At 36.3% G+C, this 20,273-nt stretch overlaps 1 protein-coding gene and 2 non-coding genes across 3 annotated transcripts; 1 reads left to right on the top strand and 2 right to left on the bottom strand.

Annotated features, from left to right (window-relative positions):
- Positions 1 to 361: 361 nt before the first annotated feature.
- LOC117222661 (uncharacterized) lies at positions 362 to 6,357 on the top strand. The gene is made up of 4 exons (XM_033474477.2): positions 362 to 439; positions 2,480 to 2,842; positions 4,765 to 5,059; positions 5,898 to 6,357. Exons 1-4 carry the CDS (start codon positions 425 to 427, stop codon positions 5,963 to 5,965), a joined length of 741 nt encoding a protein of 246 aa, XP_033330368.1. The 5' UTR covers positions 362 to 424; the 3' UTR covers positions 5,966 to 6,357.
- A 2,593-nt stretch (positions 6,358 to 8,950) lies between these two features.
- On the bottom strand, positions 8,951 to 9,142 carry LOC117222663 (U2 spliceosomal RNA). The gene has a single exon (XR_004490739.1). It is a non-coding gene; the product is annotated as a U2 spliceosomal RNA (small nuclear RNA).
- An 8,424-nt stretch (positions 9,143 to 17,566) lies between these two features.
- LOC117224035 (U2 spliceosomal RNA) lies at positions 17,567 to 17,758 on the bottom strand. Its single transcript, XR_004491099.1, has one exon. It is a non-coding gene; the product is annotated as a U2 spliceosomal RNA (small nuclear RNA).
- Between the last annotated feature and the right edge of the window lie 2,515 nt (positions 17,759 to 20,273).

The raw sequence follows: 20,273 nt of genomic DNA, 5'->3' as shown, positions 1-20,273 counted from the left end.
CGAGTGCCGGCCAGAGAGACAATTGCAAAACTAAGGAAGAAGAATGGAAGAGAGGCTGCGAATAGGCCAGAAAGGGGAACGTATAGACCTCCCATTCGGCTGATCCCGGGGCTCTTTCCTTTCGTGGCTAGCCCAATAACCGAACAGTCACGTGCGTGGATCCAATTAAAATTTAAAGCTGTTTCAGTCATCAACGGGACGCCTCTCTTCCCATGATGCATCACCGAGAGTGAAGGGAAGATGCGCCTCTCCGTGATCTCCTCTCCACCTCCCACACCCAGAGACGGTCATTCTAATACGCTGGTTAATACACGTGGATATGCAACGCTAAGGATAAACTGTAACAAAGGGTCCGGCAAGGTATATAAACTCTGCCGTGGATCATCTTCTCAGTTCGCTCCGCGTCTTCGGTCATAACAGCAATATGAATTACCACCAGGTAGGCTATACGGTTATGGTTCCCGGTAACCGGCTCCGTTATCCAAAGTATCCGGGCCCAAACCATCTCCGGAACACTCTCCGGCCAATCGATTATCGAAATTCAATCTTCCGTCACTGTTCCTGTATAGTTTTCTTTCTTCTTTTTTCTTCGACAAAGCTCGGGAATCCGTGGAACAATTTCAGCTCGCCGGCGAGCCAAGAACTTTGTAATCACAATCTTAAACCTGACACGGGGAGACCGCAGCTTCGAACGATTTTCTCCGCGCATTCTTCGACGGCTTCTCGAGTTTCCATTCCAAAGATTCTGTCTTGAGATCAGGTCTCTGGACCACCCCTCCGCTTCGCTGATAACGGAAACCTTTTCTGCGACCGTTCTTCTCGGAGATTACAATTTTGTTCCTCTGCTTTCGGGTTTAACGACAGATTCCATGTTTTCGGGGTTTCAATTTTCTCGTACACTCGGCTGCCCGTAACACGTTCTTCAGAGGTCAGCGATGATTTCGGCCCGAGTCCGTGTCTTCCTTCGGCTGGCGATTTTCAAAATCCAATTATTCGCGATGATCCGATATCTTTCGTACCTTCTCGCGGGCCTCTTCGAATCCTGAAACAAGAAGCCAAAAGTTAGATTCTCGAATATCGTCGGAAAGAGATCGTCGAATTTTCGAATTAGAGTTTCAGTATCGAACAGAGATCTAACAAGGCCTCGCACATTCTTTTTTCATTATTCGTCCGACGATTCGTTCTTCTGATTCGCGGTCGCCCGGACCGGCAAGTCCGTTTCGTCATCGTAGAAATAATATAAGAAACGAAAGAAAAAGAAGAAGAAGAAGAAGAGAAGAAGAAGACGCACGAGGAAGACGCTACCAATTGGAAATCGCTCAGTAATCATCCCCGGGATATTAATTTCGACATACACATGAGTTACGCGTCTGCAAATCATTGGCACGCGATACTTCGAGGCTTTCTATTCGCCTCAGCATCAGCGTTCTCCACGGATTCTTTTTGTTCGGGGCATTAATGACGTACAGTGACGAAATCGTGCAATCAGTTCATACAAGAGACACGCTCTCGTCGCGTGTTCGAATTGCTTCTACAAAGTAATTCACCGATTTCTTGCGTGCCCCGCTCGCAAGAAAAGAGCATCTTCTATTAGAGTTTCATCATCGCGAATCCACCTGGAATTCGCCCTGGTTATTCTCTACGGTGTTCGACGAACAATTCCGCGTTCCGTTTTCGTGTGTCCACAGTCTTCTAGATTCTATCCTGTCGCAATAGATCGTCCGATTTCGCATGTTTAAACGGCGCCTTGTTGTTCTCGTTTCTCTCGTTAATACCTTCGCTGTTACGGTAGTGATCGTCTTTCAACGTCTCCTCGAAAATCTTCGCGTAAAATTCGCGTATTCCGACTAAATAATATACTCAGACCACGCGGTGTAATTGATGGGTAATTGTTAGCCTGAGAGCCTGATTGCAGGGACGTAAGAATAGGGTGAGTCCGGGAACATCGTTGCTGAAACTTGTGTTTAATCTTGATAGTTGATACGTGACGCCGAAGCGATCGTTGCTGGTGCACGTCGCCAAGTTTTCAGTTCTCGAGTTCCGACGTTCTTCGACTCGTCAGATTCTAACGTAATCATTCTCTCGGACGTACCGGCAACAAACATTTCAAAAGCAGTCGCCTAATCTCGTTCCATTTCAGTGAGCAAAAGTATCTTTGTACTCGACACTAATATCTTCGAACTGTGTCAACTACAGCAGAGACTCCCTTGTCCGAAGATTTATTTTCTTAATATCCTCTTTTTAATATCTTTTTCTTAATACAGCTTGTTGAATATATTTTATTTTATTTTATTCTATTATCCAAATATTTCAGTCGAGTTCACTGCTTCCTGGTAACGTATCTAAATAATATACAATGTTTAAATAATCGAACGTTCGACTACCAGAATATTGTAAAAATAAATGTTCGGATCTCTATTGTACTTGGATATTGTCCTTTGTCGCTCGGCTAACGGAAGGTCAACGAATTCTGTTCCAGTTAACGACGGGGCTGTTGCTGCTCTCGTGTCTCAGCAGCGATGCACTTGCTGGATTGTTGCCGGGTGGTGGCGCCGGTGGAAGTGGCTACCAGTACAATAGACCAGGCGGAGGAGGGTTCGGCGGTTCCGGCGGTTTCGCAGGGGATGTAGGCGGCGGTGGCGGCGGCGGCTTCAGGAGACCCACGACGTCCTACGGACCGCCCGGGGGTGGCGGTGACGGTGGTGGATTCCCCGGTGGTCGTCCTTCCACCAATTATGGAGCTCCTGGACAATTCGGCGGTGGTCCTGGTGGCTACCAAGGTGGAGGAGACGGAGGGTACCAAGGTGGATTCGGAGGTGGATATGGACGTGACAATGGCAGAGTGCGTATTATATCTCTAAAATATAACCGTTAGAATAATAATGGACTCTGGACCTTTGTATTAGGGGGGCCGGAAAGTTATGTCGTTTGTTTACATTAAATTCAAACAGATAAATAGACATTACTTTCTGGCCCCCCTAATACAATATTGAATCTATTTGGTTGTGCAATTAAGTAAGACAAGGAAAATTACGCGAGTTCAGATGAATTTTGACATATGCTTTCGTCGGGATATTTCTAAAAAAAGTTAGCTTAAATCAAAGCTGGAAGTGTCTACTTTAAGACTGGATAGATTAGATAGTCATAGAACGACGAGATCATTTTGAAAAATTAAAAGGAATCGACCTTTGACATTATGCGGTTTACAAGATTTAAAAGGGAAGATTCAGATTTATTTTAAGGTACATTTTCGTGGGGCTATTTCTATGCAACTTAGCAGAAATGAAAGCTGGAAGTGTCTACTTTAAGACTGGATAGATTAGATTGTCATAGAACGACGAGATCATTTTGACAAATTAAAAGGAATCGACCTTTGACATTATGCGGTTTACAAGATTTAAAAGGGAAGATTCAGATTTATTTTAAGGTACATTTTCGTGGGGCTATTTCTATGCATTTTAGCAGAGATGAAAGCTGGAAGTGTCTACCTTAAGAGAGGGTACTATATCTTCTTACAGTAAAACTCGAACGGACTTATTACACAGCCTAATATAACCTTATATACCTCATCGAATTATCTTTGCTATCTCTTTTTTGAACTCACTAGGTATCCCCAAATTAATGACTCGTGTACAATCATTACAATATTAATAGACACTTGTATATTAAATATACAACCTCTACTTCTGCGCTAGACTGTACATACCACTGAACTATTCTTGTCACCTCCCCTTTCCACTCGGTCTAATTTTCCTGGACACTGCGATCCTAGACATACTCAAATCGAAGACTTACAGCCCCCTCCAAAAGTATTAGGACACCTGCTTATTTAGTGTAAATTGTAACATTCCGTTCAGTTTAGGTAATCTCGACAACATTGCATCATATTGTCGAGAGTACATATTAAGTTACAAGCGTTTGTCAATTATGCAATTAATTTATTCATTTACCGCGTTCTGTTTCTAATATGCTAATAGGAACGAATACCGAAATATCAGTCCAAGAAATAATTAAAAACGCGATAGCTATATCGACGATAAAAACATTTAATTTTCTTTTATAAAATCGACGTTATTTCCGTGTTACAACGTCAAATACATTTATTTACTTGTTACAGTTCAATATTATTAACTTTGAAAAGAAATGTTTTAAATTACTAGTAAATAAACTAAAAGACGGATCTTCACGCAAAATAAAAATATTACGCACCGATTGCAACGAACAGGAAACGCACAGACATTTATCCTTTTCTCGAATAATTTTAACGAGCTACAAACAACACAATGCAATTATTCTACCCCTCTCTAATACCGCCACTGTTTTGTGTTTCAATTACACAATTTTGTTATAAAACGCATAAAGTCCGCGGTCCGATTACAACAATTTCCTATCCGCTTTTCATATTCATCTAATTTTGCCGCAAGTGTCCCAATACTTATGGAGAGGGATTGTATACCTTACAACCGTTACAACACTCGCACGTTCGACACCGTGGCACGCTAACTCGACGAACCTTCTACCTCTTCGCTTCACGTGCCACCGAACTACCCACGCCACCTCTTCTTCGCGCCAAATCCCATTTTCCAGACCCCTGGACCACTCGAGACGGCCAACTGGATGCAGACACGCGAAACCAGACAGACGCTCCGGTCTTAGGATAATAGTTTACCTAAATGAATCTTGGTTAGAAACGATGTTGCCAGACCCGTGGGCGCTGTCGAAATAACGCGGGAACATAAAATGCGACCTGTTGCGTCTCCGCAGCCTCAGCCGTACAGCTTCCAGTACGAGGTGTACGATCCCCCAAGCGGCAACGACTACTCCCAGCGTGAAAGCAGCGACGGTAATGTGGTAACAGGGGAGTACAGAGTCTTGTTGCCCGACTCGAGGACGCAGATCGTGAAGTACATGGCCGACGACGCTAACGGGTACACCGCTGACGTTCAGTACGAGGGACAGGCGCAATTTAGCCGCGGAGGCGCCGGTGGATACGGTGGCGCCGGTGGATATCAAGGTGGCGCTGGTGGTTACCAAGGCGGCGCTGGTGGATACCAAGGTGGTCAGTATAATTTTGTTACATCGAGGAAAGCGAGGAAGAATCAGCATGAATTGTTTCGTGATAACAAAGTTTCAAAATCATTTGAACGTTATCAAATCCGTTTATATTTGTCGAACTGTTTAAAACTGTATTGTTGCGCCAGTCACGAAATTCAATTTTATATAGAGATACCGTAAGTCGGAAAAGCTATTTTGAATTCAGAGTTAGAATGACTTCGTGTGCGAAGGGTTGGAGAAGTCAGTGCTACTTCGCAGTCATGAATTGTTTCTTTTCTCTCGTTTTGTCATAAGGAAACAACCGAATGCATTTAAGCTTTTCTAAATTAAGTTGTTTCTGTTGAAAAAATAATATAATATATAATATATAATAATATAATAATAATATTATATTATATAATATATAATATATATATTATATAATATAATATAATATATATATAATAATATATAATATATAATATATATATTAGCCTCAAATTCTCAACATAAAGCTCCTTGGGAAGAATATAATATATATATATATATATATTATATATTCTGTTCTCTCTCTCTCTCTCTCTCTATATATATATATATATATTATAAATTATTATTCTTCCCAAGGAGCTTTATGTTGAGAATTTCTTAGAAAATTGTTTAGATAGCAATGTCATCCATAATTCAATAACTATATATATATATAATATAATAATAATGCTATTGGATTTCGGTACTATAAATTGTTCATAAAATTGTGTTCATAATATGGATTCATTCGTGCGATTAATTGTTTAGTAAGAAAAGTAGGAGAAATATTTGGAAACGTCCCAGTGACACGGGATTTTCTTTGTCCGTTGCAGGAAGGGGTGGTTTCGGCGATGCCGGCAGCAATCAGTATCTCCCACCACGCTCCAGTTACCGGAAATGATTGTGATAACATCAGAAAGTGACACATCCCCCCGTATGCTGGGCGACAACCATCACGGACCTCCCTCGTTTTTACAGCTTTTTTTTACCTTCTTTTGTATACACTGAATAATCTTATACCACTGAGTCACATTGCACATTTACATTTAATAATCACCCACTGGTATTTATCTTGTATATCGATTAGGATAATTTAATGAATCTTGTATGCGCGTATTGTACTCCACGTAACTTTGTATGTATACATTTACTTTGTACATGGTAATTCATTTTTTTATTGTGAAACATACGCTTGTACCTTCTGCTGAGCGATGATCGTCGGACTTCTATACTTGTGTACGTATTTATGCGAGCTTGTAGTAAAGCAGGAATGAAGTAACCTTTATACTGAAACCATGCTGTTCATTTTATTTTACCCCCCCCACCCCGAAAATTCATAGTAGCCACCTAATCAATCTATAACCAGGAATTGAGAAGGTTTCGAAAATAAAAGTGTTAAACAGAAAATATCCGAAAATAAGACTTAATATAATTTGTTAACGAATGAATTTGTTAATGCATCTGAAGAAATTTGTAAAATTCGAACACATTTATGGTCGATTTTTCTCATGTTACATCAATATTAGCGCATACATGAGCCGAAAAGGAATTACAATATTACAAATTCCTTCGGATGCATTAACAAATTAAGATAACAAATTATATTTACGCGTGTCTTATACGTGACTGTTCATCCCCATAAATTGGATTCAGTCGTACAACAAGTCGCAATACAAAAAATACATACCATAAACGTTCATAAATGAATAATAATTTTTAAAATATCGAACTTCTTGAAACATATTGTTAAACGATAAAGCTATAAAATTAGTAATAAAGATTAAATACAAATTTATTTTGATAAGTTTTCAACTTAATTTCATAAGGCGTTCGAATTATGTAGGTAACGTTTTATACTAAATCGAAAGTTAATTATACCATTAATTAAACTCTAATTATACCGTAAAGGATTTTTTCCCCTTCAATGTATATTTATTTAAATATATGGCGTAGAAGTCGAAGTTATACTAGCGATCGAATACTTTCGTTGTCTACTGTACACGCTGTTTCTAGCAAACGAATCTATCCAATTGTTTAAATTTCTGTGTGGTAGACAAACAAAATAGTACATCTGCATTGTGAAAAGTATGCCTCACTCTTAATTATGTAATATGCGCCGTTTATTTTCAAAGTGGCCTAAAAAGTCCATTTATTTTAAAATCCAGATATTTAAGGATTTTGCGTTTTAATAAATTAATAAATATTGGTAACTGTGCTAACATGGTGATATAATGTTTTTGTGTTTCCATGGGTTTTATCGCGTTCTTAGAGGCTTCGCTGATTATGAAATTATACGTAACGTAGAAATGTAAATATTAAAATAGCTAGCTCGATGTTTTTGAAAAACGGAATGGGCCACTTTCAAAATAAACGGCTTATTCTTTATGGCACGTGTTTACGCTTCGAGAGTCTTTACAACAAGAAAGGACAAGAGCACGAGACATACGATATCGTCGATAGGTACGCACACGTATACACATCACACGGATTTTCCGAATGCAAGGCCATTCAAATTATAATACTCATGAATCCAGCATGCGAGTGTAAATTAAGAGATCGTCGCGATTGCCTGAAGGAATAACAGAAGTAGAACAGAAATCCATAAACGAAACTCAGAATCCAAAAATAAGTTATAGAAATCGATATAAATTTATATAATATATTGTATATTATATATTATATATTATGTATTATATATTATATATTATATATTATATATTATATATTATATATTATATATTATATATTATATATTATATATTATATATTATATATTATATATTATATATTATATATTATATATTATATATTATATATTATATATTATATATTATATATTATATATTATATATTATATATTATATATTATATATTATATATTATATATTATATATTATATATTATATATTATATATTATATATTATATATTATATATAATAAATATATATAGTATTGAAAGTGGCATAAGTGACTTTACCGTAATGAAAAGTGGTGATTTTTTAATGTTTATACGAAATTATTTATACTGAGAAAAATATGAGTATCCTGAGATAACAAATACAAGTAAATTTTCTCGAAAGTTAGCATCCATATTTTTAAACGTGTTAAAACGCAAACCCTTAAATATTTCGATTTAAAAACAAAGTGACTTATGCCACTTTCAAAATAAACGGCTCATATGTACCTTATAACGGTTATGAGAACATTTCGGTTCTTCCTAACTGTTTCAAGAACCGAAAGCGATATCATAACTGTTTTTTTAACCCCTGATTATAATTAGATAATTTCCAAGGACCTAGGCTTCCCAAGAAGCTTTATGTTGAGAATTTCTTAGAAAATTTGTTTAGATAGCAATGTCATTCATAATTCAATAAACTTATTTCAATTAATATAAATCTAACATCTCCTGAAAATATTATGTATTTGGTAGAGAATAATCGAGCCACAACATTCTAAATACAGTTCTGTTAGTGAAAAGTCTATAAGGAGCAAAGGCGGCCTTTTGACAAATGAAGTAATTAATCCTAATTTAATTAATGCTAAAAATCACAAATAATATAAAAGATTTGAAAAAGAATTCTGATTAAATTAATTTGTTGGGCACTGGGAAAGGGATTCTGCTAATGAATCAGACTTAATTATATTTTTAAAATTAGGCCACGTTAAAGAATAAAAAGTTATTCAATATGAAATGTGCTGTATATTTAAGAGATTATAATTATTAATCTACTGCTAAAATCCTTCAAGTTTCTCAATCGTTAACAAGAGCCAAAATCTTAGCAGTATTGCAATGCCAAGCTGACTTGAAATATAAATTAATTATTAAGTATGTAACAAGTAATTATTATAATAGTTATTTAAGGTACAAGTTATTTTTTCCAATAATTAATTAGAGCCAATCTCAGCGGTACTGCAATGCCGAGCCGACTCGCGACAGAGGTGGAGCAAGCCCCAACACTCCGTCAATTTACAAAAAACAGATTAATATTCTGACCGCCCTATGGGCAGCGTACCAGATATTAAGCTGATAAGAACAGATACTACACTTTGATCTTAGCCATAAGGCCGAGAAGCGATAACTTCCCATTTTCTTCCAACCCTTATAACATCTCAAGTTTTCAATTTCTGCAGCGAGAACAGATTTGCACTAAACAGCCACCTAGCGGTAATGTTGGTGACAGAACACAATTCCTAGCTCTAGCTGGCTCCAATGTTGCTTTGAACAGTATTTTAAAGTTTGAACAGCTGCCTTTTGCTTTAACCCTTGGACGACAATATACAATTGTCAATCCTTGCGGGTATTTTCAGCTTTATTCATCAGTTTTTCAAAATATATTTTCAAAATACATCTCGTGAACATATTAGACTTCTTGTTGTTCCTAGTGGAATAGCAATTCACTTAATTTAATTGCTGAAAATTGAGTAATTATTTAATGATTTATATATACTGGATCGAAATTATCCGGTGAGAGCAATTCGAGGATTAAACGATTGCTTTCTGAAGTTTTATAAATTAATTACGTTTTGTGATGTTTCAGTTCTATAGTCTTCGTTTAACTTTCCCTCCAGATCATGCCATAATCAGTAGCTCATTTCCTATTCATTAAGGGTGGTATAAATATGCCACAATTAGGGGTTTTCAGCTACCTTTTTGGAAAAATTAAATTACTTGTGAACAAATAGTTCAAATCTAACACTATTGACCTCAAACAATTTGTAATGCTCCTGTGCATTGATCCTGATACAATAATATCTATTTATGTCTTTGTTTTTCTTTTAAATTTAACCCGTTTATGGGCCATTAAACACTATAACTCGATATACTCTAACTATTCCAGCCCTCTTTAAATTTAATTACAAAATATTACATGAATTCCTGTAATTTAAGTTTTAAAGAAATATTTTCAGGACATACAGATGTACAAGGAAATTTTCTACATTCATATGACACTATAAAACGTCGTTAATGACCTGAAAGTTGATGCGAAGTTGAAATAGTTGCTGCAGATATAAATGATTCTTGACGTAACGAAAATGTGTATGTCGAAAATAGCACGGAAATCACTAATTTAAGGGTATAACAAAACAATATTTTGAGAGTACAGGAATGTTCAGGAGACTCTCTTGCATCGGTATCATGCATAAAAAGTTTATTTGTTATTGAAAATGTAGACAACGGATGATTCTTGCCACATTTGGTATAAGATGCAATCCAAAGTCCGGTACGAATTATCTGTTCCTGAAAATGTAAAATTAGCGCTACTTCGCGTAGTGGCAAAACGCACAAACTGTTAGCCAAAATTATCGACACGCACTTTTCAATGTCTATCACTAGATGGCAATGGCAGCAAATTACAAGAATTGACCATAAGCGACACCATGGTTATCTACCTGTAACTGACTATCGGCAATTTTAGCTAACAGTTTGAGCATTTTTCCACTAGATGTAATGGCGCTGTACGGGAGCTCTTACGTTGCGAATGATTCTTGCCGGATTTTGCGTTGTATCTTACGATAAATTCGGTAAGGATTATTTTTGTTTGAATAAAAAAATACAATTTCAATAAATTACTACTAAGATTTCTTAAGTTTTATGGGCTCTAATTGAAGCTGCTAGAATACACTTTACGATAGGTTGATTGTTATTGAAAAATTATTCCGATAATGTATTAAAAACTTAAGGATAGAATAGGTTTCTAAAATACATTTTGCTGTCCTTGCCTTTCAAGGTTTATCAACTTTTAAAGCTTCAAAATAAAGCTGAAAGAATATACGTGATGCTAGATTAAATGCCATTCAAGAACAAGTATTCCTAACTTAATCAGAAACACAACAACTTTTGTCGATCCCAAAGCAGACATAAATATACATAAATTTGAGTTTTCAAATATTATATCCACGAAACCTTAGGTCAACAATAAATATTTTCTACACTGTTCACTTGGCGTTACACTTTCTAAATTAACACTCGAACGGCAGACCTGTTTGACAATAAAGCAACCAATAATTTTTACAATTAATTATAATATTGATTAAAACCTTAGTGAAACATGTGCAAATATAAATCAACGTCAGTAACTTCCAATAATTAAGATAGTCAACAATGTAATCTGGGAATTTTACAAACGGAACACATCTTTATCTTACAGTGTCTGGACCATTCGAGTCGTCGTCTATGAGCATAAAGAGGATACAACATAATCTATCACGATGTAGGTATTTCTTTGCACGATGTTGTAATTTAAATTTAATAACGGTACGGTGAGAGGGTGAGAAAGCAGTTGGGCGTGATCGTTTCGCGTACAAGCGACGCATATAAGTAGATGCAAAGTAGATGTAGCAAGACAATGGCCATCTTCGGCCATTCTCTATCGGGGCTCTGCCCTAATCTGAACGATTCATATAGTTCGACATCGACGATACTTAAAGGTAACTCCTTCCGTGACATTAAAAAGGCACTCCCAGGCCTCTTGTTGCGTCGGTCCCTTTGCCCGGCGTTTGTTTCACACGCCAACGTCGGATGTAGAAACAGTACCGGCGACGCCGTCTCTTTTGTGTACGCGTCTTTATGAACAGGAACCGAGATCTTCCTGCCACCTCTGACAATGGAGCCGCCAGAAATCGAGACGTTGTAATCGTCCTAACTTCTACAGACAGCGACCACGTCGAATATCGAGCCGCGAACCACATGGGGAGTTAGGCGATTCTTCATGGAGAAGAATTATAAACATGGAACAATGTTTCCAGGTGGCCGTTGATTACGTATGCACGCTACGTTTAATAAATAATTCAAATACGCTAGGCTGTATTATTGAATAAGTATATTTATTTATGCAGTTACTTATTCAAACAGTTTATTTATTCAAGCAGTTATCTATTTAAGCAGTTAATTATTCAAATAGTTATTTATTTACGCAGTTACTTATTTAATCAGTGATTTACATAGGCATTTATTTATTTAAGCAGATATTTATTGAAGCATTTATTTATTTTAGCTGTTTTCTTGGATTTAGCTGACTTCTCGGATTTAGCTGTTTTCTTGGATTTAGCTGTTTTCTTGGATTTAGCTGTTTTCTTGGATTTAGCTGTTTTCTTGGATTTAGCTGATTTTTCAGATTTAGCTGATTTCTTGGATTTAGCTGATTTCTTGGATTTAGCTGTTTTTTCGGATTTAGCTGTTTTCTTGGATTTAGCTGATTTCCCGGATTTAGCTGTTTTCTTGGATTTAGCTGATTTCTTGGATTTAGCTGATTTCTTGGATTTAGCTGTTTTTTCGGATTTAGCTGTTTTCTTGGATTTAGCTGATTTCCCGGATTTAGCTGTTTTCTTGGATTTAGCTGATTTCTCGGATTTAGCTGTTTTCTTGGATTTAGCTGTTTTCTTGGATTTAGCTGATTTTTCAGATTTAGCTGATTTCTTGGATTTAGCTGTTTTTTCGGATTTAGCTGTTTTCTTGGATTTAGCAGATTTCTCGGATTTAGCTTATTTCTTGGATTTAGCTGTTTTCTTGGATTTAGCTGTTTTCTTGGATTTAGCTGATTTCTTGGATTTAGCTGTTTTCTTGGATTTAGCTGATTTCTCGGATTTAGCCGATTTCTTGGATTTAGCTGATTTCTTGGATTTAGCTGTTTTTTCGGACTTAGCTGTTTTCTTGGATTTAGCTGATTTCCCGGATTTAGCTGTTTTCTTGGATTTAGCTGATTTCTTGGATTTAGCTGATTTCTTGGATTTAGCTGTTTTCCCGGATTTAGCTGTTTTTTTAGATTTAGCTGTTTTCTTGGATTTAGCTGTTTTCTTGGATTTATCTGTTTTTTCGGATTTAGCTGATTTCTCGGATTTAGCTGATTTCTTGGATTTAGCTGATTTCTTGGATTTAGCTGTTTTTTCGGATTTAGCTGTTTTCTTGGATTTAGCAGATTTCTCGGATTTAGCTTATTTCTTGGATTTAGCTGATTTCTTGGATTTAGCTGTTTTTTCGGATTTAGCTGATTTCTTGGATTTAGCTGATTTCTTGGATTTAGCAGATTTCTCGGATTTAGCTGATTTCTTGGATTTAGCTGATTTCCCGGATTTAGCTGATTTTTCAGATTTAGCTGATTTCTTGGATTTAGCTGTTTTTTCGGATTTAGCTGTTTTCTTGGATTTAGCTGATTTCCCGGATTTAGCTGTTTTTTCGGATTTAGCTTATTTCTTGGATTTAGCTGTTTTCTTGGATTTAGCTGATTTCTCGGATTTAGCTGTTTTCTTGGATTTAGCTGATTTCTCGGATTTAGCTTATTTCTTGGATTTAGCTGTTTTCTTGGATTTAGCTGATTTCTTGGATTTAGCTGATTTCTTGGATTTAGCTGTTTTCTTGGATTTAGCTGTTTTCCCGGATTTAGCTGTTTTTTCGGATTTAGCTGTTTTCTCGAATTTAGCTGTTTTCCCGGATTTAGCTGTTTTCTTGGATTTAGCTGTTTTTTCGGATTTAGCTGTTTTCCCGGATTTAGCTGATTTCTTGGATTTAGCTGTTTTTTCGGATTTAGCTGATTTCTTGGATTTAGCTGTTTTCCCGGATTTAGCTGATTTCTTGGATTTAGCTGTTTTCTTGGATTTAGCTGTTTTTTCGGATTTAGCTGTTTTCCCGGATTTAGCTGATTTCTTGGATTTAGCTGTTTTTTCGGATTTAGCTGATTTCTTGGATTTAGCTGATTTCTTGGATTTAGCTGATTTCTCGGATTTAGCTGTTTTCTTGGATTTAGATGAATTTTACTTACTTACTTACGCATCTATTTATTTATTTATTTATTTATTCAAGCGGTTACGTATTTAAGCATTTATTTATTTTAACAGTTATTTATATAGCCAGCTATTTATTTAAGCAGTAAATATTTAATTTAATTATATTTATATTTTATAATCATATTTCAATTATATCTATTATGATTATAAAATATAAATATAATTAAATTAAATATTTACTGCTTAAATAAATAGCTGGCTATATAAATAACTGTTGAAATAAATAAATGCTTAAATACGTAATTTATATATATAATATAATATATAATATATATATAATTACAATATAATATATAATATATATATATATATATATATATATATATATATATATATATAATTTCAAAATTATATCTATTTACAAATTTTTGCACAACACTGTACATTGTCGAATGTACAGTCGGGATGCTCATGACTGACTGTTCATACGCAATTCCCGTTTTCGTTTCCACGATCATTTCACAGCAACATTTTCACGATATTAGGGAATAATCGTGTTTACGTTGCCGCGGCGTTATTAATCCAGCGGAGCATCTTAATTAAACACGCTTGTAAAACCTCGTTCTAACGACAAACGACAACCCTCTTCCGCCGTTTGAAATACATAGTGAGAAACCAGTTGCAACCGTTCCGACCCAATTTCGCACGATTAAATGTTTACATACGATCCGTCGAGAATTCATTAAGCTCGACGCGTCTAATTAATAAGGATGCGCCGTGGACGAATTTCCTTTTCTCATGGGCGCACACTTTTCCGTGGTTCGCCCCGTTCGACGCGTTTGCTTTCGACATTTCGTGGTTTCTCGGAACTTCGCCAGACATATTTACAGTAAATTTCGTTCGTTTAACCCCATAATGCACAGTTTTTTTGAAAAAGGCCGGCCAAAAAAATCAATTTTTTTAGTGTAAAAAAACACAATTTAGAACGTTGTCTTGGCAAGAAAATCACAAAAATTCGAAAATAATCAAAATTTTTATTGCAATTCTAATTTTCAGAATATTACTATTATTATTATTATTATTATTATTATTATATTTGAGTAAAACATATATTGAAAAATGAGCGAATCAGAATCTGAATACGAATACGCTGTCGGAGAGCGGCTCACAAGGAAGAGATAAGTCGTAAGTGATAAGTAGAAAAAGGATATATTTTATACTTGAATAAGTAAGTGTTATAGCTTATACAATCCCATGTAAATGATAAATATCAATAGAACGATTGATTTTTTCTTGCTTTCACATTGTTATCTCCAATTCTCGATTGCATTCGAGTGTGAAAAATTATAGCAACATAAAGTACAACGCCGCTCGAATTATCTCGAGTGTGCACAGATCGGCCAGTTTAGCGCGCTCGAGTTAACTCGAGCGTGCACGTTAAGGGGTTAAAGGTCGTCCGGTATACTTTCGTCGATTCTGTGCCTCGATGTGCAGTCACAGAAATGAATCGGCAAGCGTACGTATCGCTAGCAACATAAACCTAACTGTACGCTTTCTTTCGTCAGAATGACTTAATGGTACACGAGAGTTACTATGAAATAATTACCGTTATCAGAAGTGTTTAGAAGTGTTAAGACAACAGCTAAAACATCATATAAGAAGATTAGACAGAGATATACATACTTCGACAATCGGTCACGTTCCGTTTGCACACGGAACAGCAACACGATCGGACGAAGACTACGACTTTCTTGCTGCCGTAAATTCCGAGTCCGGCTCGTAAAGAAACAGCGGTTTATAAAGTCTATAAGAGCCGCAGTCACAGACCGCCGAGAGACTTGTAAAACTCCGCGGAACGGTGTCCCGATAAAAGTCGTAAAATTTCAATCGGCTACCGTCCGCAGTCGATGGCGGATCGTTTTCAAGTTCACCGACGGATGGGCCCGCTCGAATTGCGCAATATACCATGCGAGATCGTTTATGTCTGTTCGAGGGGGCCTGACACCGTGGCGGAGGCCTCTATTTGGAAAGGCAACTGCGGCGTCGCGTCGCGTCGCGTCGAGCAATGAAGCATTAACGAGCAAAGGATTCCCGTACCGGCGGGATATACATATACATATATACGTGTAGAGTAACCGAGGCTAATTTGATCTTTGTAGGATGCGAATAAAATTTACAGTGCTCTATACCGTATCGTGTATTACCCGGATCGTGGCCGTAAAGCAAGACCTCGGCACTGTCGTAGCACATGTTGCCCCGCGAGTATGCGATCCGAGAAGACCTCGTGCGCAGCGCGCTGCTCGCCTCGATAGATACACTCCGGGGCCTTATGCAAATCGTTCAACGTGCAACGTGCTGTGGAATGATGAGCGGCTGGGTAAGGTCATCCAGGAGGAAGGTTAGAGAAACAGGATCGGATTCACCCTTTCTATCGAACAATCGGGGCACCGTACGATCGATCTTCTCTCTCTCTCTCTCTCTCTCTCTCTCTCTCTCTCTCTCTCTCTCTCTCTCTCTCTCTCCTTTTCTCCCCATTTTTCGAAGATTTTTCCAAGGTAATAACTTGAGAAAATACAAGAATATTTCGAACGTTATAATGCACACCACACAAAATCTGTAAAAATATTGCGAACCTTATGAAGATTCTCAAAATTTTATGAACATATATTGCAAACGATTTAACAAATCGTAAAAATATTTCAAATGTTATTAATGAATCACAAGCATCGATTAAAATATGTCAAATATTATAACAATCGTTGAGGATATATAAAATATATTTTATAAAATTAATATATATTTATAAAATATTTCGTTTATTATAACGAATCATAAAGATATATAAAAATATTTCAGACATTATAACGAATCACAAAGATATATAAAAATATTTCAAAAGTTGGAACGAACCATGAAAATTATGTACGGTCATAAAAATATATAAAAATATCTCGAACGTGATAATGAATCACGAAAATATATAAAAATATTTCAAACGTTTCAACGAGCTATAAAAATGTATAAAAGTATCTCAAACGTTACAATAAATAATAAATGTATATCGAAACATATAAAACGTTATAATAAACTGTAAAAATATGCGGATTTTATGCGTTTATAACAAAAATGACTAGGTCAAATACAAAACTAAAGAATTTGGAAATATTTTTATATTGTGTGCACTTTTTCAAAGTATTACAATAGAGTAAAGACATTTTCATAAGATTTACGTTTCCTACAATTAACTTACACAATTTTTATTTTGCATAAAGATCCGCAATCTAATAGTAACACTTCATCGTCGATCGTACGCATCTATCTACGTTTATACATCATAAGTAGAGCAAATTAGAAACACAGTAGAACTAAGAGAGAGAGAAGCTTGTTCCTTTAATCCTATTTATGGTACTCTTCATCTTCCATAATTAATTTACCAAATCTTGTTTTCTACAATGTCTCAATTTGTATATTAATAACTCTGCAGCATTATTTATTTAAATGATTATTATTATTAAAAATTTAAAATTATACTTTGATTTTTTAAGTTGTTAATTAGAACTCCTTTCAGAAGTGCGTAATTGCTGTTGACAATGGATAGCAATTTCGTTCACAGATTAGCAAAGGAAATCATTTTTGGACAATAAACCTAAATCCAGACCAGTCTCCAAATTACCAGTTGTCAGTGTAAGGAGACTGTGTTGAAATATAAATTTATTATTAAAAACTTAACAAGTAATTATTATTATAGTTACTTAAGGTACAAATTACTTTTTCCAATAATTAATTTGAGCCAATCTCAGCGGTACTGCAATGCCGAGCCGACTCGCGACAGAGGTGGAGCAAGCCCCAACACTCCGTCAATTTACAAAAAACAGATTAATATTCTGACCGCCCTATGGGCAGCGTACCAGATATTAAGCTGATAAGAACAGATACTACACTTTGATCTTAGCCATAAGGCCGAGAAGCGATAACTTTCAATTTTCTTTCGATCCTTATAACATATCAAGCTTTTAATTTCTGCAGCGGGAATAGTTTGCTTTACGCGGCCACCTAGCGGTCGCTCGTAGAAGTTTCGAACGTAGCGGTTGAACTCGATCGAACGTTACGGGTTACAGCCTGAGGTCGTAGAACGGGTGTCCCGAACAAGAATGTCAATAGAATGGATGCTATTTTGATTTCCTCTTTTGTTGTGTACAGTGGCCCACAAAAGTGTTCGCATGCCTTTCAAGATGCAATAATTTGTTTCAGAACTGGACTAAATGATTTTTAGATGATAGAGAGACTAGGCTACTAGACAATTACTGAAATGCTTAGTTTTTGAGTGTAAGAGATCTTTAGCAGCCACTGTAGCCACTGTATGTACATATATTGTACTTTTAGAAACTTGTAGTTCTGAGCCAAGGATGGGCACTATTTATTCGAAATAAAGGTAACAAATAAAACCGACAAATACGATAAATCAAACAAGATAACAAATAAGTTTATTTGAAAAATAAGCATACGTACAAATATAAATACTGAAATATTACTTAAGAAATAATTTATTTCCAAATAATTTCGTTATTTCAAATAGTAATGCAAAATAACAAATCATAATATACATTAAAATATGCTTTTTTTACGCGATAAGTATATTTATTATAGATGATTATTGGCTCTTAACACAACACAATATTCAATCATATCGTCTGATAGTTGTCTTGCAATGTTATTAATAATTATAGCAAACGAAAAGAGTCGTTCAACTGAATCTGACGATGGAAGAGGTGTATTGTAACGCATAAATACTTTCTGCACTGATAAGTGCAGTTTATCGTGAAGATACCGTGAAACAGTATTTAACTCCGCTTCAAAATTTATGAAATTTCTATTGGGTGCATTATGTTCGTCTTCTTTGTCAGACGCAAAGTTACATTCATCGTCATCTTCAATCTCCGGGTTTTATTTAGAAAAGTGTACTCTGCAATTGCTTTTATAAACACATCGCGTAATTGTCGCTGTTTTGTTTCATTTATTACATTTATCCATCTTGCTTTAAAGCGTGAATGAGAAAATGTAGCAATACGACGGCATTAAATAACACCGCGTACAAAAATAATTAAACATGCAAAGCGTCTTTCTACATTTGATATTACAGTTTCGAGAAACGACTCGCAAAATCTCCATTTGCGTGTGACCGGAGTATTTCAGTTTTTCTCTTAAACCGTCACAGTGAAATGTTTACAATTTAAGTTCAAACACTACTGATATAGTAATAATACTGCAATAATATAATAATATTAAAAGTAACAATAATAAATATAATATTATTACATAAAATTGTTATCTGTTATCTTGCATTGCTACATCAAATAATGAAATCGTTTGGAAAATAAATTATTTGAGAATAATCTGTTTGTCGAATATATTGACGAGCAAATAACATTGTTTCAAATACAGCGATAGACCAGATAACAAATAAAAACAAAATTTTATTCGAATAATTGCTCGAATAACGTTTTATGTTCTGAACTCACGAAAACTGTTATTTTTGTATTGGACACAGCGAAGGAATTTTACAAGCTTGCCTTCTACGGTATACAGGGTGTTCCAAAATTAATATGCAATAAAAATGCAATCCGCGGCTTTGTTTACGAGTTACTAATGAAAAACGCTGACCAATGAGAGGCGAGCTCGGCTGGCGCGAGCCGGCCGAGCCAACGAGCGGTCGAAGCCTATCCCTGCTTATTGGCTCGACCGCCTCGCGCCAGCAGAACTCGTCTCTGATTGGTCAGTGTTTTTCGTTAATAACTCGTAAACAAAGCCGCGGATTGCATTTTCGCTAAGGAAAAAGTTGTTCCAAATTACCTCAGGAACCCCTTATTTTCCGGAATTAACATAATCTTGGACACCCCGCAAATCGGTAACAATGACAATAAGAAAGAAGAAATTTCGTTAAAATTAACCGCACAGAACGCGAAAATCCTCTTGCAACGTGAAGTAATCACTAAATGATCGATCAAATGGATTAGGAATGATCGCCTATGAGCGGAGCGAATCCTCCTCGTGATCGACGGCTCAAAAGGACCAATTGTTTGAGTCAGTCTCGATCGGTTTCGTCCCGGAAAACGGTCTCGCGTACCGATGTTTATGCAGATCTGGTGAAACGCGGAGAGATCGCGAGTTACGGTGCCCAATAATTTCGCACCTGCTCGATGCGGCGAAATGGGGGAAGGGCGGTATTACACCATCGACAACGAATGGCTCGAAAAAACGGTTCTCCGTTTGGCGAACAAATTGCCGAAGATAACGAGGAGGGTCTTTCTAACGATCGTATAACGTGTGTATATATATGTGTGTGTGTGTGTGTGTGTGGCTTGTGTTCCTCCGGTTCGCAGCGAAGGAGACTCACTCGCGAAAGGTCTCGCTGAAATCTGATTGCCTTCCGCGCGTTAAAATCGCAATCGGCCGATCTCGCCGCGGCGTCAGGAACACAATGCCGAAC

The sequence above is a fragment of the Megalopta genalis genome, chromosome 5 (assembly GCF_051020955.1).
Source record: "Megalopta genalis isolate 19385.01 chromosome 5, iyMegGena1_principal, whole genome shotgun sequence".
Taxonomy (NCBI): Eukaryota; Metazoa; Arthropoda; class Insecta; order Hymenoptera; family Halictidae; genus Megalopta; species Megalopta genalis.
Note: the sequence above shows the minus strand (reverse complement) of the source record. Positions and strands in the feature narration are given on the sequence as shown.